The 26,269-nt window shown below is 43.2% G+C and overlaps 2 protein-coding genes across 2 annotated transcripts in view; one reads left to right on the top strand and one right to left on the bottom strand.

Annotated features, from left to right (window-relative positions):
* LOC309344276 (serine/threonine-protein kinase TNNI3K) overlaps positions 1-26,269 on the bottom strand; it is a 138,567-nt gene that overhangs the window by 8,847 nt on the left and 103,451 nt on the right. The window contains exons 23-24 of the mRNA XM_081866537.1: positions 6,717-6,776; positions 3,694-3,863 (exon numbers count right to left, since the gene is read on the bottom strand). Coding sequence (XP_081722663.1) covers positions 3,694-3,863; positions 6,717-6,776 — 230 coding nt within the window. The remainder of the gene's footprint in view (positions 1-3,693; positions 3,864-6,716; positions 6,777-26,269) is intronic.
* Positions 6,937-24,313, top strand: LRRC53 (leucine rich repeat containing 53; the record flags this gene model as incomplete). The annotated part of the gene is made up of 6 exons (XM_081866484.1): positions 6,937-6,950; positions 7,566-7,630; positions 14,073-14,879; positions 17,123-17,261; positions 18,513-19,099; positions 21,936-24,313. The coding sequence occupies 6 exons, from the start codon at positions 6,937-6,939 to the stop codon at positions 24,311-24,313; spliced, it is 3,990 nt and encodes a 1,329-aa protein (XP_081722610.1).

The raw sequence follows: 26,269 nt of genomic DNA, 5'->3' as shown, positions 1-26,269 counted from the left end.
CTTTTCTCTTCCAATTATACAAAGAGTTGGTTGAGTTCAGTGTTCAGATACACAAGAGATCCGTGACTGTGCCCAAACACTTCAAGGCATTCATGCAAGGCTACATCTATCAGAACAAAGCTGATACTCAGTTGGGTTAAAAAGTGGCTGTTGGTTTTTAAATGTCCTAGGGAAAAAATAATAACCTGACTTGAGTTCTGTGCTTTTGAAAACAGACCCCCCCTCCCTCCACTTGGTCTGCCTTCAGTGAATTTGCTTGCATAAACCTTGAAGAGTCTTTTGAAAATATATATGTATTTTTTTTAAAAAAAAAAAAAATCATTAGCCATGATTCCAGGACACTGACACTCTTCTCAAAGAGCAGAAAGGAGCTGTGTTACTAAGACAGGACTTTGCAGAAACTTAATTAGTCTTTGGGGATATTATTTACTTCACAAGATGGGGAAGAAAACAAAGGTCTGTCACCAGCTAACACAGCTGAACTCCATAGCTGCATTCATAGCTTCTGGGTTCGATTAAAGATTCTCTCTCTTTTCTTCTTTTTTTATGCTTTCAAGGTCTCTTTTGCGGAACTTGACAGGATAATAGAATCAGATTTGTTGAATTCCGCTAAACTGTAAAGTAACGTGTCATCAGCTTCACTTACTTCTCAAATATTTTTCTGTGGTGGAGCTCATTAATCTATCCCTGCTCGCACATAAAACCATGAAACCAAAAGGGCAACTCAATCAGTTATCCAAGTGACAGGAAGTTAAACATTTAGCATGACTGCATACTATGACTGGCCACTGTCAGCAAAGGGCAGACAGCCTGCGGAAAGCCTGTCTTTCCACCTTTGGATGCAGAGTGCAGATCCCCGAAGAGATTACAACTTTTTAGCTTAGAGAAAAGGTGAATAAGAGGTGTACACAACCATGGAAGGTGTGGAGAAAGTAGAGAGAGAAAAGTTTGCCCTCCCCCACTCATAATATTAGGGCCATGCCATGTAATGAAGCAGAAAAAGGCTACAAGATTCAGGACAAAGGAAAGCACTTATTCACACAGTGTGAAGCTAAACGATGGAATTCGCTCTCACAAGAGGTAGGGATAATGGCCCCCAGTTTGGATGGCTTTAAGAGAGGAGTAGGCAAATTCATGGAGGACAAGGCTATCAGTAGCTACTAGCCAGAATGGCTGTGTTCTCCCTCCACTGCCAGAGGCATTCGGCCTAGGATACTGGTTGCTTCTATGATGCTCAGGTTCTGCTTGTCCCCAGGGGCATCTGGTGAGCAACAATGAGAACTGGGTGCTGGACTAGATGGGCCTGATCCAGCAGGGCTGATCCTGTGTTCTTATGATGCAAATTTCATTCTTCTAGATATGTTAAAAAGGACAAAATGTTTTAGGCAGAGCAATAGCTATGGGGCAGTTAGCCAGGGTGAAGCCCCAGGTGAAGCCTCCAGAGGGGTGCCAGCCTGTGTGTGTGTGTGTGTGTGTGTGCGCGCACATACAAATGCATGTGGAGGAGGTGCCAAACTGGGTTTCTGACTCAAGTGAAATGAAGCCTTGTTTAACCCCTGTTTAGGTCTCCAAACATTCCCCCCCCCAAATCCTTCCCACTTTAGTCATCAGCAAGAGGATATAAAAGTCCGGTTCTGAAATTTCCTGCTTGAGCAAAACCGAATCAGCTCAGTGAATTATCCTGTTGCTCCATGAGCAACTGCTCCTCCTAATTATTGTTGTTGCTGTTTAAATTATTACCCACCTTTCAGTATAAGGTCCTAAAATAGATTACAAATTTTTTTAATACAGTATTAAAATACAGTTTAAAACAATTGACAGTCGCAAGAATAGGGTGGGACCATTCTGAACATGCCTGATTGACACACGACTGCTGACGCACACATAGTTTTCGGTCCTGGAAGGAGTGGAATGGGCTGACATTTGACTGCGGACACGCACAATGACTCAGAACACACACACAGCCTGTGCAAATGGGGAATTGCCTGTATATCTCAAGTGTCAGAGGTGTTTCTTCTGCCTACAGCAGAAACTGCATAATGAAGATGCCAGGCACGCCTCTCTGGGGAGGGAATGCTACAACTTGTTAGGCCCAGTCATTCTGAGTTTCCTTACAAAGGAGACTAGTGTGAAGAGGGGACATTTAGACCAAAAGCAGCCTATGACTGCATGAAGAATTGTTGGAAGTTGAAAAACCTGGGTGTGCAAATCTTGAAATACATTGGCTCTACCTGTCATTGGCTCCTGGCCTCTCTGCCTTTCCAATGGTCACTAGCTGCCATTATGTGCATGCCGAAAGGTCTTGTACACACCAAAAGCTGCTCTCTCTCTAGATTCTGAGCCAAGCTTTCATCCCCAGCTTAAGTTCCCACAGCATTCTTTGGAACACTGTAGCGTTATGAACAGAAAGGACTGCATTTACAAGGCGAGCATTGAGCAGGTAATTTCATGCCTCCTTAACTTTGTGTGTGGGTGAGAAGGCAAAAGTAGATGTGTGTGTGTACCTTGCTACTTTGGGTAGCTAAAATGGGGGTGGAGGGGGTGGAAAAAATGCACTGCAATGGATGTTAGCACATAGCGCAGAATCCCTCTCTCAATTTGTATGTTTTAAAAAATTAAACCCTCAAGAAACTATTGTCATTAGAAAGCTAGGTCATTAATCATCCCAGTGTGTTGTATAATTGAAAAAAACACTGAATCTGCAGAAACCATCTTCATTTTACTTTACATTTTGCCTCTGGGCGACTCTTTTAATGTTCTATTTATAGGACTGGAGTTAGTTAATTTGTATTGCACAGAATTTGAGGGGGGAAACTGTTCTGTAACCCTTTGGGTTATACAGGAACCCATTTCAGCAAGCTAATGAGCTTGGGTGGCGCACTGAGATGAACATTAAATTACAGTAGCAGGGAGGCTGCTGTGATAACTACTTTTCTCGCCCTCTTGGGTATCTATAGTGTAACCTAAATGTGTCACTCGCTCATTCTTTTCATGCAAATCTATTATATGCTGAAGCAAAAAGGAGGAATGTGGTATAAGATCCTTCTAACATTTCCATAACCTGCTTGTTTCCAGCTCACTCTTGTTGATCTTTCTTTTAACTGGTGAGCATTGGAAGGGTGCAAGTGGAACATTTAACCAAAGGAGTGTGGAGTATTGCTATTTGTATGGAGTACTGCTATTTGGGTTTCCTGCCACTCCATTCCATTTCCCCTGGTTTTCTTTTTACTTCCCTCTAATACTTAGCCAGCATTTGGTGCCTACTGAACATGCTCATTCTTCACTAAGCTGTTTTTCGGGTCCAACCCTTTGGGGCTCCCCAACCCCAAAGATCCGTTATACTTCTGAAAACCTTACAAACCATTTTACCAGGACTTTTAGAACTAAGTTCGGGAAATAATCAACTACACATTTTTCTAGTGCTGTTGTAGATTGTGTTGCCAGAGTGACACTTAAGATGCTGAAGCACACAGGTTGTGTTTTTGTCTCCTCCAAGAAATAAAGAGACTAGTTTTCTTTCTGTGTTGCTTTCAGGTGACATTTCTACTAGGTGCTAGTAGTTGTCCAAACAGCCGATTATTTAAGTACCAGGCAACTCTTAGAACCCCATGGGCCAAGGAAGGATCCTTCCTTCCTTCCTTCCTTCCTTCCTTCCTTCCTTCCTTCCTTCCTTCCTTCCATTTGCATTCTTACCTTTGTGACCAGACAGCATAAGTTCTTGCATTCAAGGCATATTCCAGCTCAAAACGGCTTCGTAAAGCAGCAACATGGCTGCGCCCAGGGCATCCTCGAGCAACCAGGCAATCCGAGGAAGAGGAAGGAGAAAGAGAACCACTGCTGTTGCTAGAGGCTGGTGACATCAGCTGGAATGAACAGAGAGAACACTGTCAATACCCACTTATGAGAACTGTGAAATCTTGCCAGAAAAGCTGACAGCAGCAGAACTCACCATATGCAGTATCTCACAAGTAACTTTGCTCCAGTCCCCAGCTATTTCTACTGCTCTCAACATGTTAGGTTTCAGAAATTGTTGCCAAGAGGATGCTAATCATTGTCGCCTGTACAAAGCATTCTGTTATGTTTTCTGTTCAGGGGACTGAACATGTACTCTCGCATGTATATGCTGTTCCAAGGGTTGGCCAAAGAGAGACCCTTCAACTATCCTCCAACCCCACTGGAAGATGGCAGCCTCCCCGGACCCACCACAGCTGTGCCATGTGGCAAACGTTGCTCCTAGGACCCTAAGGTGTTATTCCAGCTCCCATCAGCCCCAGCTAGCATAGACAATGTTCAGGGATGGCGGGAGTTTTAGTTCAACAACTTCTAGAAGGTTTTCTTACATTAATGAGGAAACAGGCAGGTGCAAATCAACAATTTGTTCTGGTTTGAACAAGCCCAGAGAGTATCTTCACATCTTATTTCATGTGGCCAACAAAGATCCTAAAATGTTAGCCTCCCTTTATGACAGCACTTGCTCCTTCACACTTCACCACTCTGTTGCTCTGATGATGCACGCGATGTGTTTTAGCCAGCTAAGTATTGCTCTTCTTTCTGAAGCTTACATGGGCTCACACCCCAGATTTAATCTCATATAAACTGCTGACTATGTATCACAGGAGCTAGCTAGGTCTCCTCTGAGACAGCACAGTTACTTGTGATATACTGCTTCAGGCTGTCAACAAAACAAAACACACATGTACACACACACTTTCTTAGAGGCACTTCCACCTACACACAATGTATCATGCTGCAGCTGGAGCTTGAAAAATGAAATAGATGATGGGAGTCACTGCTCTGACCCTTTGGCTCAAGAGTGATGATATACTTTGATAGGAGGGGAAAGGAAATGGGGAACTTTCCCCACATGTGCAACCCTGGTTGCCAAGATCAAGCATGTCGTCTATTTCATCAGCTATCCTCTCGGTTGAAAGCCAAAAGGACTGGGATATTTTTTTTAGCCATAGACTGAAGTTAAGTTCCATTGACTCAGCTGATTGCTTTAGAAAATACTTGATGTGGTATTTTCTCCCTTCAACACTGTGAAATTTACCTTTTCTGAGGGATGAAGCCACAGGACTCAAAGCAAGGAAAGGATTGGCAGGAAGAAGCCCCAGAATTTGTTTTTAAACTGCAGGGTACAGCCCTTGGACATGTGAAAACTTAGAGCATTGGAGAGCAGTGAACCTTTGGGCATGATTTTTCTTTAACCACAGTCCTTGCCCAAACCAGTGGTGCACTTGGGGCTTACCACATTTTGAAATAATACACAATGCCACATTAATGTTCTTATGGGAAGGGGACCCTCTCAAGTTCAGAATGTAATTCCTTGCATTTGGCATTAGACAGCACCAGGACAGGATTTCAAGGATGCTTCAGAGCTTGTTTCTTAATGGTGAGTGTCATGGAAGTTGCTGCAGTATCATCTCTGGCCACTAAGGTGAAGTGAGAAGCCCTAGATCACATAGGATGACCTGTGGCCATTGTACAGCCATCAACCACATGGTCTGATGCTCCTCATGAAAGCTAATAAAACTAGTTCAGTAATATTCGGATTCATTCACATTCTGATCTGAAAAAATATGCTGAAAGCAAAGGCATTAGGATGTTGTATGCTAAACCCAAATGCTAGACTGTAAGCCCTTGTAAGCAGGAAAAGTTGATCTTGCTTGCGCTAATTAACTTCTGCTAATCACATTATGTTGAGTAAGCTCATTTAGCAAGGACCTTTGGTATGATCTGGAGGCTCAGCTCTTACAAAACTTTTCTTGCATGTCCTAATTGCCAATAACCCTATAACATCAATGCAGACATTTACCCTTTGCACCATTTCAGTTTGTAAAGTTTAGAAGAAGAAAATGCAAAACTAAAGCAAGTAGTGTAAGGGTGGTAGTTTGACCCATTTTGTGACATCATGGATGGGAGCTGGTTGCTCTGGTTTAGAGATGCTGCAGGACAAGTGAAACATGGTTCCAGATACCTGTTTTCTGCATTGTTTCTCTTTATGGCAAAATGGGAAACAGACAAGCAACCGTTTTCTCCAGGGAGCCAAAGGTAGACATTGTAGCTTATGAAGTGCACACTCAAAATTTCACATACAAAACTGCCTAATGCCAAGGGCTGAATTAGACATTACATGAAATTTCAGTGGTGGGTGGGTGGCAGGGGAGGGCTGGGGGAGGGGAAGTTAAATAGCAGACGTGGGAACAAAGATATATATGATTGTGCACAGTATGGGAATTGTATTTATTTATACATATATAGCCCACTTTTCTTCCATCATGGAACCCCAGCCTGAGTTCATGTGGTTCCCCAGCTGCCCTTCTTCCAGGCACTGTCCAGACCCTCACCTATAAGGTGGGCATCTTGTGTGCCTTCAATTCATACCTTGGGACCAATGATGTTTCCCCCATGCCACCTTTAGCTCTCATTGCTTGTTTCTATGAATGGAGATGAATGAGGACTTCTAACTTTAGGCTCTATTTTTTTATGGTGTGATGTCTCTGTTCCTTCAATATTTAAATGGCATTCGTTTCCTGCATCTCCTTCCTATCTCATAGCTAAGATTGCAGCGGAGCACATCAGCTTGAGAATGCCAGGCACCATATCTTGCAATATTTCTGGAGTTCCTTCTGTGAGCAACCAGCCCAGCCATCATCACACTCGCTCATAACCATGCATTCATGTTGCTTACCAACTGTGACATGTTCTGCCATTACCTCAATATTGCACAGGCACTCTTCTAATTTGGAGACCACTTCAGAAAATTCAGGCCTTCCCTGCAAATATATAAGGACAGAACAACAATATAAGTACAAAGAAAATTGAGTCTGTTTTGGTGAAGATAGAAAAAAAAAGCACTTCCAGCCATACACTTCCAATTTCTAAAAGGTACTGGCTTGGATCCTAAGGCAAGTTAACTTAAGGAACCCTACAGCCATGCTGGAGGGTTGGTGAGTCTCTCTAAGGAATATGGGGCAGGGTCATAGTACAAAGGTGCTGAGGGCTGTGATAAAAAGCTTCGCCTCCATGAACTTCCTTAACTTGGTATCTAAGCTGAACTGTAGGAGCCATACTGAATGCTTTCTTACCATTCCATTTCTTACCATTCTGTGTCTTTTCCTTGCCTCCCACAACTCTTTGAAAAGAGGACCTTCTCAGATGGATGAAATTACAGCTTCAAGGTTTAGGGATCCAGCACCTCAACCCGCCCCCCTAAAGTGAAGCTATCACTTGTAACAACTTAAGCAGCATGTATGATGCTTACAAAGCGTCCCAAACACAGACTCATTTAAGGGCCAAATTAGACAGGGTGCTAAATGTGTTTCTTATAAATGAAAACAAAAATGGAAGAATCACAATTCTGACTTTTAAACAAGTGTGATTCTTTGAAAAGTGATGGGTTCACTGCTTAATTACAATTAAGTCATGAATAACAATATTAATGGGTTCACTGCTTAATTACAATTAAGTCATGAATAACAATATTAAAAAGTCAGGGCCAAGATATGTGTGCATGTGTGTGTATACAGATATATGTACATGTGCCCTTTTTTCGTCCCTTTTAGGTGCATTGCTCAGTCTGCTTGCTATGATGATTCAGTTAACCGCATCCTGCCCTCCTTCCTGCGTGGTATGCTCTGAAGATATTACTCTGTGTCAAGGATTAACATATATACTAGGTAACTAAGTAAGACACTTACAGAGAACTGATATTTATTCTATACTGTAAGCTCACACAGCACAGCTGTAATTGTATTGACTGCTTCTTGTGCCTGCTGCTGCGAGGTAAACTTTCAGAGAGCTAGCCTTTCACATTTTGACTGGAGAGTGATAGCATTGTTTCATTTCTCTTTGCCTAGAGGCCTTATCCAAACTATTCCAAGCCCTTCAGAGGTAATTGAAAACCTTTGTTACCGAGAACAGAGTCATTTCACTCAGCCAAACGCTTTAAGAAAAACAAAATAGATCATTTTAATAAGTTTTATCCACATTTTGTGCAAAGTTCAAGCTGTCCACTGGCTGAATGAGCTATCAATTGCCTTCTAACCCTGCCAAGGAACCCTTCAGCATTAGCAAGATTAAGTGATGTACCAATGATACAGATTAGCATCATAAAGTGCATTATAATTCTGAAAGAAAGTATGCTTTTTCTTCTCTTGGAGTTAAATGAGCTGTGGAAATGCTAACAAGATACAATGCCTGTGTTCATTATGTATTGCTTGTTTAAGTCAACAATTTAATAAGACACCTGATTAACAAATTTAAAGCAAAGTACTGCTGATTCTTAGGAAAGGAAAATTTGCTTATTGCCATCAGCAGAAAAAAAAACCCTAACCTAATAGTTATTAAAATAATATAAAATGACCCACAAAACCAATAATCCTTTTCCCTGGCTATACTGTTCCCATTTGGCATATGAGGAAGAAAAAATTAAGGGACCCAAATGTGACGCCAAATGTAAATAAATGCAGTAACTTCCTGGGTTTTGTGATGATCTCCTTTGCTGCCATCCTACTCCCATAACAAAAATGCCAGTGAAAGTCTCTCTTCCTAGAAAAGCTTTGAAGCATTGGCTCTACATTAAGCTCGTAGCTAAATACTCAGTAGGTGTTTAATGGGAGATTCAAGGTACAGGTGGTATTTAGGCCTTGTCCTCAAGCTGGGAAGGCATGTGAGGAGATGCTGAAGGTTCGTCCCTGAGTCAAGCAACCTCTCTGTCAAGGATGGGGACCTCCAGATGTTGTTGGACTCAAACTACCTTCAGTCCCAGCTAGCATGGCCCAAGATCAGGGGTGGCGAGAACTGCAACCAAAATTCATTTGGAAGGTTACAGCCCCCCCCTCCCCTTGCTGTATGTCTCCCTCAGCCGTCTTAGGGGAGCATGGAAGGCTATGAAACCAAGGCAGGACATGGTCAGAACAACTGTTTTCAAAGTCATATTGGGCCGAAAACAGGGAGGATGGTGCATGCCTATGTTAAACATTCCTCAAATGCCTTACCATGTGTAAATGTACTTAACGCATGAGTCAGCTTATCTGTGTGCAGAGCTGTTGGCCTGGACAACGTAGCTAGCAGTGGCATGCTAACTCCTCTAAACACAAACCGACTCAAGTGTTAAATGCATTTATACCTGATGGTGATTCATGGGACACTTACACAGGCAAGTGCTTTGCCCACAGTCGCCATCGAGTCTACTTTGGCTTTTAATGAGAGGCTAATTTGGCTGTGAGGATAGTAGAGGCCCAATGATTTTAAACTCTAATCAAAATCAATACAAATTAAGCTCCCACTTTGCAAGATGAATTCCCTGACTTTGAAGGCTGTTCTACGTGGAAGAATTGATGCCAATTTAATTAAACCACATTGTAATTGAAAGCTGTGTGAAAGTCGGTGGTTTCCAGGGAATAATGGGAGTGTTTCTTTGCTTGCTGCTCAATGCCCATGTGTTCTCATTCAAAGTTGTGCTTTGGAGGTAGTCAAAAGCAATGTCAAAAGAATTCCATTCCATTTCAAGTGGGAATGCTATGATACATATAAAGTCATATATAATTGTTTCAATTAATGAGGATCAAGATTGTGTCACATAGGCCATAGTTATTTTAGGAAGAATCTCTGAATAGTCACAGAAGTCATTTAAAAGGGTAATGTTAAACTTCTGGGCTACATTTCATAACCAATTTTGATATTAGGCCATTGATATTAGGCTTTCAAGAGCAAGTGCATTTGGCCTTTGCAGAAGAAAGATTGGACAGAACCTTGTAGGAACTAAGCAGAAATAAGAAAGGATAGATCTACAATAGTGGGATTTGCTGAGTACAACTATTTCAAAATCAAGTTTACAGTTCAGTCCATGGGTCAGAGGAAGGGTCAGGCAAGGTCGGGATGACAGGCAGGTACATCAAGGAAAGGAGTAACTCAAATGAGGTGCATATGCAAAAAACGACTCACACTACGCAGAGGCGTACTTAGGGGGTGGGAGGCACTGGGCACCACACGGAAGGGGGAGGCACTTACCACAGGGCGTGTAGAGCACCCGAGCCATGTGTCTCTCCTGGGAGTGACACAGTGGTTTAGGCATCTGCAGGCTCTGCCGCCCTACAGCTGATGGGGAGGCTGCGGCAAGGCTCCATGCAGAGTGGCCTACCCTGGCTCACCCCGCCCAATGGTTGGCTTGCCCTGCTCCCAAGGGTGGCTAGCCCCAGCCCTGGGCGCAGGGTGTGCGTGCTGCCCAGGGTGCTCAAGCAGCTAGCTACACCACTGCAGTAGCCTAGGATTAAGTTATGGAAGACTTGGATGAGGACTAGTGAGATGAGATGAAATTTCTGGAGGGAAGGGAATAGAACCAAAGCATGAAGAGGAATCTAACCCTATGTAGCCCAAGGAAGAGTCCATAGCAAAAGGCTAATGAACCTATTGCTAGCTGCTTCCTGTTAAAAGTCCTAGAAGGCAGCTGAAAGGCTGGTGCTTGAAGAGTTTTAGCACAGCTGGGTGCTGCCAAACTTATGGACTCTGCTCAATATGTGCAAAAACTGAGAAGCTTTCTGTTATTTGGTTTTTCATTTCAGCGAGAAATTAAAATTGCAAATCTCACAAAGTGTTAAAAACAATAAATTAGAGCTTTTGGTGTTTTTAAGTAATTGATGGCCTGCAGGCAACAACTTGTAGTGTACTGCTGCATGGGGGAGGGGGGGAATACTGATTAGCCCTCTAGCCAATTGCCTCAAATCGTCACTTTAAACCTTTGTGCTGGATTGAATGTTAAGATCAGGTAACATTGTTAACAGCTGTCACAAGCATACCTGTGCTGGTATTGCAAGTTATAGAATCCGGCAGTTAAACTATTTCATTTGCAAGTAATCCAGCAGTACTTAACTACCCTTGTGCCTTTGCTATTTTAAAGCCTGCGTTACTTTGCTCGGTGACAAATGTATCACCATATCTGTTTTAACATTGGCAGATGCAACGTAAGCACACTTTCGCAACCATTCTGCCTCATTCAATTAGTACACGCATGCTAATATGCTGAAGTGGCGGCGCAGTAGCCAGCGTTGTCATGATAACCCATAATAACATCAACTTTTATCTTGCGAAAAGTGCTACTTGTTTAATGGCGGCTCTGTAGTCTTCCGCCAGTCATTTTAGCAACTGTACGATACGTAAGCTAAGACTGGGCTAATCTCTATCATATAGAGGGACCTGATTAAAAGCAATACATACCACAGCAGGGGGACTGCATTCAGATGCCTTAATGAGAGCCCTATGGGAAATCCTCCAAGGCATCAATAAGAAAACAGACCCCCTGTCAAGTTTATTACAACCGCCCGAGGCAAAATAATCCATATTGTAAAGGGAAAACAACAAATGACTTCCCAGCACAGATAAACATTAGCATCAGTAAATTGGTGAGGTAGCTCAAATGACAGTCGCTACTCAGGGGACGCCCTTGCTGGTAATAGCAGGAGTGCATCAGGTCAGGATTGAGGCACGGTGGCTGAGCAGCATGTGGGAAGCTTGCCTGCTCGGCATGCTTATGTTAAAGTGCTGTTCGTTTCTCACTTCCATTAGAAAGGTGGAGAGGCGGGGAAAATCTTTTTGCATATTACAGCATAAAAATCATTGTGATAAGCAATGCATTAACTTTGACATCTAGTGGAACAGATGGTTTTCTGTTTCTTGAACAAATCTGTCACACAGGAGCACAGTAAACCCCCCACCCCCAAAAAATATTAATATACTGGTAACGACAAGAGTGTTGTATGAAGCTTTTGATGAATTTAAGCTACTGTCTGAGTGAGCATGGTGCTGGGAGAGGGCAAGCTGGCAGTGACTTAATCCAGGCAGGACAGGGAGATTGATGATGGCAGTCAGCTGAGAGAGGCAGCTTGGAGTGCTGGCATAACACATATCCATGCCGCTCCAGTTAAGGGAAGCAGTCCACTCTTTCCATCATCTTTGTCTGACCTGGTTATATTATTATTAGATTCTGGGCTGTTTTGCTATGAGTTTTTTCATTGGTGCTTTCCAGTCATAGGCTGCATCCAGGATGCAAGCAGCATGCTCCAGATGGGGTTTTGATGGCAATGCACCTCTGCAGCGATGTATACCTTCCAGCCACTTGGTGCAGAATTGTGCTGTCAGTTTATGAAGCCATTAAAGCTCTACCCTCCACAGCCGGAGTGAAAGATCACACGGAATGCCATGCTTATTGCATTCTTATTGCATTCACTAGATACAATGCGGCAAAATAATGAAACAGAAAAGGAGTGGAGCCCTGCCTTTCCATTCTGAAGCATGAAATAAGGACAACGCATACAAACATCTTCCTACTTAATGTTGAATTTGGGGCCCTGTGATGCAGATCCACTTGGGATCTGTTCCAGGGGTTAGCGCACTTTTGCCTTAGGGATGAGCAGCCTTGGATAGCCTTTATGAACTGCCCCCAAATACCGTATTTTTCTCTCTATAAGACACACTTTTTCCCTTCTAAAAAGTAAGGGAAAATGTGTGTGCGTCTTATGGAGCGAATGCAGGCTGCGCGGCTAAGCCAGAAGCTAGAATAGGGAGAGGGAGTGTTTCGCAGTGCTCCCTCTCGCTGTTCTAGCTTCTGGCTTAGCTGTGCAAAGCCTCCGCAGGGCAGCGGGATGAAGGCTCCCCGTGCCCTGCAGAGGCTTCGCGCGAAGCTAGACCAGCTAGAGGGAGTGCTGTGCAGCACTCCCTCTAGCTATTCTGGCTTTTGGATAGGCCCCCAAAGCCTCCATAGGGCAGCGGGATGAAGGCTCCCTGCTGCCCTGCGGAGGCTTCGCGCGTGGCTCTGTCCCTTCCCACATTTCCCAGAAAAGCCCCCAAGAGCCGCACTCCCTTTTAAGAGCGCGCGGATCTTGCAGGAGATGGGGGAAGGGACAGAGGGCAGCCTCTTCCGGGCAGGGGGTGCCTTCATCCCGCTGCCCAGGAGAGGCTTCAGCGGCTATCCCAGAAGCCAGAACAGCAAGAGGCTATCCCAGAAGCCAGATCCCTCTTGCTGTTCTGGCTTCTGGGATTCAGAATATTTTTTTTCTTGTTTTCCTCCCCTCAAAACTAGGTGTGTCTTATCGTCTGGTGCATCCTATAGAGCGAAAAATACGGTAAGTTTCTCTTTCAACAGGATAGAGGTAATTAACTACATGCTCCTTTTCCTTTCCCCCCTTTTGAAATGATAAAATATTGCTTTAAAAAGTGATATTTGATTGTAAAAGCAGGTTGCTCAAATGACCTATCACACTGTATTTCATCACTGACCTAAGTTGTCTTCTAATGCTCTCTCTGACTCATACACACACACACACACACACACACACACACACACACACACACACACACACTATATCCATAGATATAGATGATATAGATATATCAGCAACCAGACTGTTGATGGGGACAAAACTATTCCCTCTACATGACTCCAGTGTTCAAAAGCTTGCACTGGTTGCCCATATGTTACAAGGCCAGGTTCAAGGCACTTGTATTCATTTGCAAAGTCCTTAACAACTTGAGTCTAAGATAGCTCAAGGAATGCAAGATTCTTGATATCCCTGTCCAACCACTGAGGTCTTCAGGGGAAGTTACTCCTAGTGGTCCCCCATGACTCAGATGTATGGATGCATTCAATATTGTGGGCCCCATTTCATGGAATTCCCTTCCAGTTGAGGTCAGGCAACTTGAATTTCCAGTGCCTACTAAAGACACGTTTATTCCAGCAAGAATTTTAACTCAATTCTGAATTTATATTTTTAACTGGTTTTTTTTATTTTCATTGCACGCCCCTAGATAATGATTGTAATTAAGCAGCACATAAACTGTCAAAACAAATAAATAAAATTTATCAAAGCAATACTTTGTATCAATAAATTGTATATCAAGAACGCTAGTAGGTATTTTGTAAATTAGAATGGGAAGTTTTCTCTTTTAACAAATGAAAAATAACTTTTGATTCGTAACCCCATTAATATGAGTTGCTTAAAATCCAAGCAAAGATTACGAGGAGCAAGCCTGCACCTCTATAGAAACTTAACTATATTTCTATTCCTTTCGTATAGCTGTTCCTGCATCCACAAAAGCTTTGATTGTTACTGATGGAAGTATCACTTCAGTAGAAGGGTTTAACCTGTCCTTCCTGTTCAATGCAACTTTACTAAGACTCAGCGCTAATGGGATTACAACCATTAGAGATGATGCTTTTCTTGGACTTAGAACCCTGAAGACTTTACTTCTGGACCAGAACCAAATATCAAGCTCTTCTATCACGTACAGCACATTTCATGAACTTCAAAAGCTGCAAGTGCTAGTGTTAAGCAACAACATTTTGAGCCGCATTCGTGGAATTTGGTTTATGAGCACAAAGGATCTTATTAGACTCCACTTAAATGGGAATCAACTAATGAGCATCACAGGGGAAAGCTTTGAGATGGCAAAGCTTGGCAAACTCAGGATCCTAGATTTGTCAAACAATTTCATTAGCTCCATTGAAAAGAGAGCCTTCCACGGCCTCGCCCAACTGATGGAAATTGACCTTTCAAGGAACAGGCTAGCCATTATTCCTGACACCTTTTCCTCTCTCACTCAATTAAGTCTTCTAAGCTTAGACCAGAACTCATGGAACTGCACATGCAAACTTCACGACCTAGCCTCCTTTCTAAGGAAATACGTCAATTCTTCATCAAGGATGCTCAGAAACGCTGATAATGTGAGTTGCAGAGCTTCTGAAAACCCATCAGTGACCAATCTGCTTGAGCTCACGGAGGTCAACTGTAAGTCTGCACTTAAACACCCTCCTGGTATTTTAGAAAACAGGAGGAGGAACTACGGACGAGATGTTGCACTGGTTGCTGTTTTTTCCTTTCTAGGTAATGGCACCCCCACCCCTTGCCAGCATATTTGTCACCTGATCTATTCCGAGATCCTCCTTCTTTTAAACCATTTTATGAAAAAATAATCAAGAAATCATAGTCATGGAGAACCTGATAACCAGCCAATCCCACACCTTGTCCTAAGTAAGATCTCCTGTGTATTAGCTATCATCTAGAGTCCAGGGTTTCCCAAACTTGGGTCTCTAGCTGTTTTTGAACTACAATTCCCATCTTCTTTGACCACTGGTCCTGCTAGCTAGGGATGATAGGAGTTGTAGTCCCAAAACAGCTGGAGACCTAGCTGGTGGTCCTTGAAGTATTGTGGTCCTGAGCCATTTAAGGCTTTATAGGTCAAAATCAAAGTGTAACATGGGCGAGGGGCTACCAGAGCAATTGCCTGAGGCACATTTTTAGGGACAAGCCTCTGCAGCTGGTGCCGCAACTGGAGGTGCTCCCCATTCTGTCTCATGTGAGCAGCATGCTGAACAGGAGCTGGGAGAGGACAGGCTCTTGCATCCCTTGGCCATACAGCATCCCCTGCCGGCAGAGATGGGCAGATGGTGAGAATCACAGTGGTGGGAGTGGTGAAGGCACACACCCATGTCCCACCACTGCTCTTTCTGGCAGCAGCAGTAGCACTGCATGGAGGCACCAGTTAAGGGGCACAATTCTTTCCTTGCCCTGCATGCTGGCAACCCACGCTACACCACTGGTCAAAACCAGCACTTTGAATTGGGCTCACAAGCTAATTGGCAGCCGGTCAGGCCAGGACCGGTGTAATATGCTCAAACCGTCTTGCTCCAGTGAGCAACTTGGCTGCCAGATTCTTCACCAGCTGAAGTTTCCAAACCGTCTTCAGATGCAGCTCCTATGTAAAATGCATTGCAGTAATCTGAACTAGAGGTTACTAGAGAATAGACGACAGAAGTTAGGCTATTCTTGTCCAGATAGGGGCACAGCTGGGCCACCAGCTGAAGCTGATGGAAGGCACTGCACACCATTAAGGCCTCCTGAGCCTCAAGACACAGCTTCAAGGATGGCACCGTTCATATTGCTCAGTCGTGTGCCTCCTTTTGTCTTTTTAAAAAGGAGTGTTTCTTCTTGTGTTCCAAGGCCTGGGACTCTTAGAAATGAGAGGGCAATTAGTTTCTTCCTTGCCTGCAGCAACATGCAAACTACTGTTCTTCCTTCCAGAATATGCCTTACACCTATTCTGCTTACTGTTAGTCCCAGAAATTATTTATTTATCTTGGAATGGTGGCTCCATTGCACTTTTGCGATGACCCTGAGTTCTCTTCAACCAACAATACATTGTCCTTCTGACAGAAACATATAAAAATATATCTTGGAGTTGAAAGTCTCGCCCGGAGCTATACCACTGCCTGAAGCTATACCACCTCAGGCTGTGATCTCATTTCATTTCACAAGCGAAGAAATGTTAGGCACAGGTTGTAAGTGGAAGGGAGACTGCCAAGATGAAAACAAGACAGGGAGGCTGCTGGATGAATTGATAAGTGATATTTCTCCTCTGGTGCCAAAGAGAACCAGTTACTCTACTAGCTTCTTATTTGGAATGCCAAAGCAGTTCGAGATACAACCAGCCTGAATTTCCCTAGACAGTTAAAATGCCCTCAAATTTTCCTTCTCGCTGCTTGGGCTGCTTCCTTCACAGCCTACATTACTGAAAAACATATACTGTGTCTAATGGGTTTCAAAAGGTTCACATAACCTCGTGACATGGCTTAATGTATATAGCAGGTGTGAGGATACTCTGCCCCACAGGCCTAAGGTCCTGCACAGGCCCCAACTTGGACCACAAGACCATGTTCCTCAAACCATGTCAACCTGCCCTACGTGATGTGACTACAAAAATGTGGCTACAAATAAACAACTGGGAGCTAACTTTTAAGCTTTCGTTATTCCTCTGCAAGTGAGGCTTAATGACAGTGCCAATCAGCTGACTAGTGGTCAATGAGCCCTATTGTATAGGAATGCCTGATTTTCCCATGTGGGTGGCAACTGCCATGGCATTGTGGTACAGAGGACAGAACGTTATGTCTGGCCCCCAGGAATCTGGATTCCAATCCCACCTCAGTTTATGATTTTTAATTCTCAGGATCCGAAGAATATTCTCCAAAATTCAGTCTGTTTTTTTTAAAAAACAAACAAACAAACCAACAATTTATCCTCATTCAATAATAGTCTTTATTCTAAATGAATTTTATTTTGTATTTGTGCAGAGCCTCATAGACAAAGCCCAAGTCTAGGGTTTATTTTGCGGTCTGCAGAACTGCTGGGATGGGATGACATTGAGGAGGAATTTAGACTTCCCAGGACCGCTGTAAACAAAGTCATAATTGGACAAATCTGGACAAAAAAGTTGTTGAGCTTTCTTTAGTCTGCTGACATGACTTACATCCAGATTTTCCCAGACATTTTAAAAAAGCCATTTTCCTTTGCGATCTAAATATGCCCTCCATTAGACTGCAGCCAAGCATGTTAATTAGCATTCCCATAGAAACAAAATTTCACAAAAATTACAAAATATTACAATTTTTTAAAATGTGGACATTTACTTCAAAAGCCATATTCTTCAAACTAATCAGCATCTCTCAATGTTTTTGTTTTTGTTTTGCAGATGTCAAATATGAAATGTCATAAGCTGTCAACTGCTAAGTCAAATATCAGATACTGAAGTCAAATTTCAAACCCAAATGTCAAAAACTGACATCCAAATCAATAATTTTTTTGCTAATTATTCTGCTACCTAATGAGCATTCAATGTCAATATCTGAAAGAAAGAATTCTGAGAATATTGGGGAGTAAATTTTTTTTCTGCTATAATTTGCAACTACTTGAGAAGGCAAGAGAAATGTGACTGGATCACTCTTATGCACACAGAGCAATAAGACAAAAATATAAAGGGGAGATCGTAATCAGATCAGGGCCACTGTGTTCTGTGCTGTCCACCTGAACAAGTTTTCTGATCTAAATTGCCTTCCATGCAACTACTATTAGTTTCATGAAGCAAAACATATAGGTATAGTTCTTAAATGAACAAACTTCCTTTAACTTCCCTTCTGGAGACTTAACCTCCTTTCATTGGATGGTGGCAGACAATAGTTCATGAACTAAAAATGACCCGAGTCCTATCAGACTTTTCTGCAATGCAGTTACTGTCATTTCAAAGATAAAGCTTCCATCTACAGCTATTTACTTTCATTCAATGAAAGTATTTCTATATCACCATATTATAAAATGTCAGGCCGGTGTACAACAATATAATACCACTAAAAAAAAGAAAGACAAATAATCATTAAAGCATCTGGCTAATCAATTTTAAACATCTGCAAATGCCTGTTGGCATAAAAAGGTCTTCAAGAGGTACTTTTTCTCTTTTAAGGAGATCTCAGATGTATCTCCAATCATTACAAATGCATTTGCTCCTTGAATAATTGCTGCGGATGACACCGAATGATAGAATTATATAGATAAAAATGTGTGGGGATTTAATTGGATTCCTGTTCTACCCCCTCCTCTGCTACATTTTAATAATCTCATATAGCAGGATTATCCCTTTAGTGGTTTTGTATTATTATGTTCTGATGTGTATGTTTAATGTCTAATGAGCTCTACCTTAATTTACCTGATTTCATCTTTGATAAACCTTGTATTTGTCACAGGAGGTGTTGGTCTCACCTGCCTAGTTTTAGCCCTCTTTAACAGGAAGTTTCAACACGGCAAAGCAAATGAACACTCATCAGGAAACTGCTGTTGCAGAACCCTAGATGAATCCCAGTGTGGTCATGAGCCAAGAAATTACCTCACTAAGGGATACTGTAACTGCCACTTAACTCGGGAAAATGAAATAAAGGTCATGTCCATGTTGGGGTCTGGCAGGGAAACGCCACTTTTAAAGGAAAATAGCCATCAAGCAACAGTAAAGGCAGAGTCTAAGTGCACAGGCCTAAAAATGCCACTCAGAAGCATTCAAAAGGAGAATGAACAGATGAAAAATGACCATTTCTTGTGCCTTAACTGTAGACTGCTACAGTCTTATCCTCCAGAGTCTTCTGGGAATGCAGCTGTGCCTAATGAAGCAGATGGACTGTGCCAAAAACAATTCCAGAGGAGAGTTAGAAGCCCAGACAACTTTGGGCAGTGGGAGGAAGACACACAGGCGACAAGATCTGAGGACCATCACAAACTGAATCAAGGTGAGCTCTTTTTCCTGGGAACTGGACATCGCTTCTGTTTTGACTGATGATTCCCCAGTCTCTCCCTCTCATGAAGAGTTATCACAGATCAATAGAAGCACGCCTCGCTGCTTCCATAATATTAGAACAAGAAAGGCCACAGGTGTGATGATTTCCCATGCCAATGTGCCCTGTCTGAGGTTTGGGGAATGAGAACTAAGCCCACTGTTAGCTCCTGATACATTATAGCCTTCCTGTTCTAAGGTTACTATAGCAGTGAGGGGGAGAGCTATGGGGCTGTGGCAATGATATTGTACCTGCTGAGAAAGAAGAACAAACTCATGGGGCAGTGCAAGGATCTTCCTCGATCCTGCCTTCCTGTTGGCATCCAATGTACATCTTAGGAAGGCACTCAGAGATGAAGTATCAGAAGGAGGTGGAAAATTCTGGAGTATATGAGTAGGAAAATAGGAAACTGCCTTAAAGGGAGTCCATACCCTCCATTTCTCTGATGAAAATAGGGACACCCTATTCCATCTGATTGGGTTGCCCCAGCCACTCTGGGTGGCTTCCAACACATATAAAAACATAATAAAGCATTAAACATTAAGAAACCTCCCTATACAGGGCTGCTCTCAGGTGTCTTCTAAAGGTTGTATAGTTACTCATCTCCTTGGCTTGGGGGTTGCATAACTCCAACATTTCTCCAATGAAAATAGGGATGTCCTAAGGAAAAGTGGGACATTCCAGGATCAAATCAGAAACCGGGATGGCTTCTTTAAATCCAGGTCTGTCCCTGGAAAATAGGGACACTTGAAGGGCCTGTAGACCATTGGTCTATCTAGTTCAGTACTGGCAGTGACTCTCCAAGGTTTCAGGCAAGGAATCCTTCTCAGCCCTACCTAGAGATGCCAGGGATCAAACCTGCTGTCAAATGCTCTTTCAATAAACTACAGTCATTACCAGATGGGTAGAGAAGGGTGCCATTGAAGTATGAGATAGGATGAAGTCACTCAGGAAGAGCATGTAGAAAGGTGTTAGCAGAGGGTTAAGGTTAGAGCCCTAAGATACCCCAGCTAGGGAAGGAAACACTGAAAGAGAGATTAGAAGAGAATCAACTGAGGTCAGAACTGCACAGAACTATGGCAAAAAGGGACGCGGATGGCGCTGTGGGTTAAACCACAGAGCCTAGGATAGGACTTGCCGATCAGAAGATCGGCGGTTCGAATCCCCGTGACGGGGTGAGCTCCCATTGCTCAGTCCCTGCTCCTGCCAACCTAGCAGTTCGAAAGCACGTCAAAGTGCAAGTAGATAAATAGGAACCGCTCCGGCAGGAAGGTACCGTATTTTTCGCCCCATAGGACGCACTTTTCCCCCTCCAAAAATGAAGGGGAAATGTGTGTGCATCCTGTGGGGCGAATGCAGGCTTTCGCTGAAGCCTGGAGAGCGAGAGGCATCGGTGCGCACCAATCCCTCTTGCTCTCCAGGCTTCAGGAAGCTATCCGCAAGCCTTGCAAGCCCGGCAGGAGTTCCCGTGGGTTCACAAGGCTTGCGGGCAGCAGCCTGCAGCCCGAAGCACGGGGAGCCCTCCGGAGGGCGCCCCGTGCTTCGGGCAGGTATGCGGAAGGCTTGGGGTGGCAGCCGCGGCTGGGGGGAAAATAATTTTTTTTTTATTCATTCCCCCCCCCCCAAAAAAACCGAGGTGCGTCCTATGGGCCGGTGCGCCCTATAGGACGAAAAATACGGTAAACGTCATTTCCATGTGCTGCTCTGGTTCGCCAGAAGCGGCTTAGTCATGCTGGCCACATGACCCGGATGCTGTACGCCGGCTCCCTCGGCCAATAAAGCGAGATGAACACCGCAACCCCAGAGTCGGTCACAACTGGACCTAGTGGTCAGGGGTCCCTTTACCTTTACCTATGGCAAAAAAAAGAAGCCAAGCCAAGCAGAATGATCAGCTGTATCAAAAGCAGCAGTAAAGTCAAAGAGGAAGAAGATTGAGCTGAGATCATTTGGGAGAAGCAAGAATATCGTGATTGTGAAGATGGCATGCTCAGTGGAATGAAGAGGGTTGAAGCCTGCCTGGAAGTGGTGGGTGCGGGAATGTTCAAAAGGAATAGGGAAAAAGTGGAAATGGTGAGGGTCAGCAGCATGAGCCAAGAGTTCAGAAAGGAAATTGGCTAATAGTTTGAGAGAAAGCGTTTTGTTTGACTGTACCAGCAAAAGAACCAGAAAGGAGGGTGGAGGGTGGAGGGGAAAAAAATCTAGAGGCTGGATAAGGGCAGGGTAGATAGTAACCAGAAACGGGGAAGCGAGGGGAGCAAGAGGGGGCATATAAGGATAGCAGAGTGGCTTTCATCAAGTGAAATGCAACAAAAGAAAGAGTTGTGCAGGAGGAAGGCTGGGAAATGAGGGGAAGGGAAGCAGAGAAGATCAGAGAATGTGGTTTCAATGTTAGTATTACAGTGCTAAATAAATAATTGCACAGTCAACACAAGAGCTTCAATTCGGATATTTAGAAATTATGGTGTTGACAGAATTATCTTGCAGAAGCATACATGACTGATTGACTGTATAGTTCTATACAGAGAACAAGAACAAAGTTGTCTTCATATCAGTCATTATTCAGTTCATTTTTTAAAAAATGGCCACTCCAAAAGAATACATTAGCCATTGCTTTGCAACGCAAAAATGTTTTGCTGAGCCTGAGACATTAGCTAGTTGTTTTGCATTTTCCCATAAGCAGGGAAGCCCTCTTCTTTTTGGCACCCCCGATGTAGGTGTTCCAAACATCTGTTTAGCCAGTGTAAGAGAACTCCTCTGCATGTGCTAAGTTTCAACGTTTGCTGTTTCACAGGAATCAGAAGTGACACATTCTGTGGAAGACATTCAAGAGCTGCGTGTGTTTTGGCAAAAGAAGGGCTTGGAAAACATTTAGCAAATGAGTCATGTCTGTCTGTATCCAAAACCGAGGAGGATGAGGACTGCTTAAAGCCTTACAGGCTGAGGCAAAGGCATTTTATTACAGCCTCGTCATCAGCACCTGACACACCAGAGGAATCCAAGGACCACTGCGTGAAAGAAGCAACATTAGGAAGCCATGGATGGCGACAGGATGATCCATGTGGATCGTTAGAAAGGAGCAAAAATATTTCTCCGCAGCTAGACAACTTCCTTATCTGTAAATACATAGGCTGTGATAAATATCGCAACTACCCGACAGAAACAAAACAGAACCATGGCAAAAATGTGAAGTTGGATGAAGGACAGAGTGAAGTTAAGAGCAAAAGAGCAGGCAGTTCCTGTATGACTGATGAAGAGATGTCGTTATCGCCAGCAATCAAGAGAATGTATCAGCCCAAGAGTGTTAGCTTTTATGTACCTGACCTGGCAACAATAAAGAGGGTGGATGTGACAAGTGGCTTAAGTGGGGTGAGATCCCCAGAGAACAAAGGACAAGGCAAGAGTATTCAAGGAAACCTCACCCCTGCTCTGGGAAGGAGATTGCACTGTGATTCAAGAGCAAAAAATGAAGAAAGGAAACCATCTCCCACCTCTGCAGGACCTGGGGAAAAACTGATTGGATTCATCCAGAAGCATAAAATGAAAACTAAAAGCCGGGATTCTCTAACTGTGAAGTTAAATTTACATCCTTTTAGAAAAGCAAGAATCCAGCCTGAAGAGCTTCTCCCCAAAGAAAACAAAGAACAGTGCCCAAGTTGTCGACAGGCAAAATTGCCACATGCTTCCATGAGGGAAGACAGAAGAAGGAGAACAAAAACAAAATCAGAATCAGAATATTCTGTGGCTGCCCAAAAGATCTCAGAGTGCAGCAAAGATATTATTTATTCTAGAGAATCTGTTGGGAAACTGCCTGAAGAAAATGGTACAGATGGTGTTACAGTCATCTCTTGTCCTTCTAAGAGTGTTTCTCACATGACAATTGCTGAGGGTACTTCACCCACCAAGCTTTTACAAGCTCAAAGTTGCACCAGGAGCTCATCTCTATTCTCACCAAATGGAACTTCAAGGATGATTGTTTCAGCTATTGCTGTTTCACCCAACCATTCACTGAGTGTTTTGCAGAATGAAGCAAATAACATTCCAGCACCAGTGAATTCTAAAGAGCTTAGTGAAGATATTACAGAAACTGCAGTCCTGGCCTTTCACCAGAGTTCTTTGATGATGGCAGCACAGGAAAAAGACCACAGTCTTTCTCAAGCTCTCTTTATTGAAAGAGAAGGGCTCAATTTGCAAAATGCCACCAAAGATGATAATATGCAGTTTCAGCAAACTGCTGAGAATATAATGCAAGGTAGGAATCCGAAGCAGTTCCAAAAACAACAATATAAAAGCTTAACAGTGGAAGATGGATTGGAAGGGCACAAAAGGGCTATAGAGACTGAATCTGCACAAAGAAATCTAGTTGCTGTGGAGTCCCATAGCTTTGGTGAAATTCCACCATCAAGTAGACACCAAATTCCGACAGAAAAGGACATAAATAGATTCAAATCTCCAGTTCAGTTCAGCAGCACACTTTCTAAATCTCAGGCCGCTGGGTGTATAACCACCAAACAACTTCAAATGCCAGCTAGAACTAATGACATGGAAGTATATGGAACAAAATCACAGCACCAGAGAGCAGATTTCAAAGCAGAAAGCAACAGTGAGTCAACGAAAATGTTTATCCCAGATACACTCATGGTCTCAGCGGGCCTAAAAGAGGAAGGAGTGCAAACTGGGAATGAGTGGGAGAATAACAAATGCAAAACGTTTCATAAAAATGTTGTCAAAGTGACCATTATCTCTAACACATCAAACGTCCCCACTTCCCCTGAAACTGGAAACACACATCTGGAGAGCAACATCAATCTTGAAATGAACAATAAGGTGCATATGGATAATGAGAGTGATTTGCAAGAAGCTCCAAACAATCAACTTGATGAAGGTAGCAGTGATTATAAAGAAGGTAAAATGCCACCAGCAACACGTCAAGAGCATCCTTTGTTATCAAAGCTTAAAGACGTCAGTTATGAGGAACAAACTGAGATGCCTTCACTTCCTTACAAGACACATAAAACCGAAATCTCTGTCTCCAAACCTACATTGTCTCCCACATCTGCTGATTGTGATAAAGAATTGCCTTCACAGGCAGAACAAAGCAAAGCAAATATTTCAAAAAACATTTATCCTTCCTTAGTTCTCTTCAAAGACAAAAAACCCTTTTCAATATGAAAAGCTAGACTTTCTAACCCAGGACTGAAACTTTCAGACCAATATAGGATGGGGAAAAACAAGGAGCTCTTGAGCTGTGAAAGCCAAAGCAGAATGCAGAATAAAAAAAGAGCATGCAATTACTGAACAGAATTGTGCTTATAAATTACAGTTAAGAAGGCATTGCATATTTTGTACAAAGTTTTCTTACAATAGAATAACTGCTTTTTTAAATAAAACAACAACTAGGAACTGCCACCCCTGCTCACATTACGCATCAACCCCCTCCACCAAACCCTCAGCCCCCTTGCCAACCTGACCCATCCCTTTCCCCCTCACCCCAATCCCCAAATCCCATAGCAGCTCCTTCAAGTGTCCATATTCTCAGAGCTTCTTCAAGTCCTCCATGTCGTCACAGCTCCCTCAACATGCTCCCACAACATTCTCACAGCTTCTGTGTCCCCCCATCCCTGCTTTATTCAAACATCTGTTGTTGCTTGAAAATGCCCTTTTAAAGACTGCCTTCCCATTTGCTTCCCTCTCCTGCCCTGACTTCCAGCAAATCCAGGCTTGCGATAAGACAAATTATCCAATGGAGGGTGCGAGCTCTGACTTCATGCAAATCAAGATTGTGATGCAGCACGACAGATCCTCCAATGGGGGCTGCACAATGACAGTGTTACTTTTTATGTATGCATTTTTAATAAAATGGATTAGATATAGAGTCACTATATATACCTTTTAGGAGGGTAGAATTTGATAGAGGTATCGTTTTGCTATATGTAGAAATGGACAAAGGGTTTTCAAAAGCCTACCCCCCTGCTAAATACTGTTATAGATCAAAACTTGAGGGGCAACCCCAAATTTGGAGAGACTGTTGCTCAATATGTTAATTCTTCACCCCACTGCCTAGATGAATCTGAATCTGCAATAAGACATCTGTGCATCCTCAGCTTAGGGATATTTCTTCATTAAAATTCTCCTCTACCAACCAAGCAGGATTGTTGGTCTTTATAATATGTGTGACTATAAGAAATAGTGAAATATTTTGATAGTATATTACTAAGGTTGCTTCCACACATGCCCCTAGGTTCTCTGGAATAGCTGCCTTCTGTTCACTCACTTTTTATGAAGAACCTAGATAACATCCAGATAACATTACCGTGCCACTGCAGACCAGTGTTTTTTTATATTATCCTTCCGTATTTTTTAGAGCTGATTTTTTTAAAATAAAAAAAGACACAGTTGCAGGACCCAGTGTGGTCAAGTGAAGCACCACTGAGCCTTTTAAGAAGGCAGAAAGCAACAATATCCTCTAAGAACCCTTCTGGGGAATTGCTTACAGCATCTTCAAAGATGAGCTTCTGTTCCTGGCGCGTGCGCGCTCTCTCTCTCTCTCTCTGTCAATCTCTCTCTCTGTGTGTGTGTGTGTGTGTGTGTGAGAGAGAGAGAGAGAGAGAGTATATGATGATGTGGAAGCTGAGCAAACAGCTGGCTCCTTAGTCTGCTCCTTCTGTGGCCAGAACAGGAGCAGGAAAGGAGGCCTGTCTCACACTTTGAACTGGGACTGGCTAGTTTCCACCACGGAAGAAGCATTTTTGGTGCTTATGGCTTGTGCACCAGCAACATGCCATATCCAGTCACAAAATGGTGGTGGTGATGGGGGAGAAATATTGGGAACAACTGACTGGCTTGTTTACCAGCATGAACTCTTTATATCTGTATTACATTTGTATCCCAATTTTCCTTCAAGGAGCTCAAGGCGGCATACATGGTTCTCCCCCTCTCCACATTAATCTCTGTGACATAAGTTAGGCTGAGAGCTGGTGACGGGCCCAAGGTCACCCACCCAGTAGGCTTTGTGGCTAAGCAGGGATGTGAACCACAGTCTCCCAGATTCTAACCCAACACTACAACCATCACACCACTCTAACTATGGGGGAAACTGGTTCTTTGGCACTTGATCTGAACATGAGG

This window comes from Podarcis erhardii (genome assembly GCF_964252035.2).
Source record: "Podarcis erhardii genome assembly, chromosome: 6".
NCBI lineage: Eukaryota > Metazoa > Chordata > Lepidosauria > Squamata > Lacertidae > Podarcis > Podarcis erhardii.
Note: the sequence above shows the minus strand (reverse complement) of the source record. Positions and strands in the feature narration are given on the sequence as shown.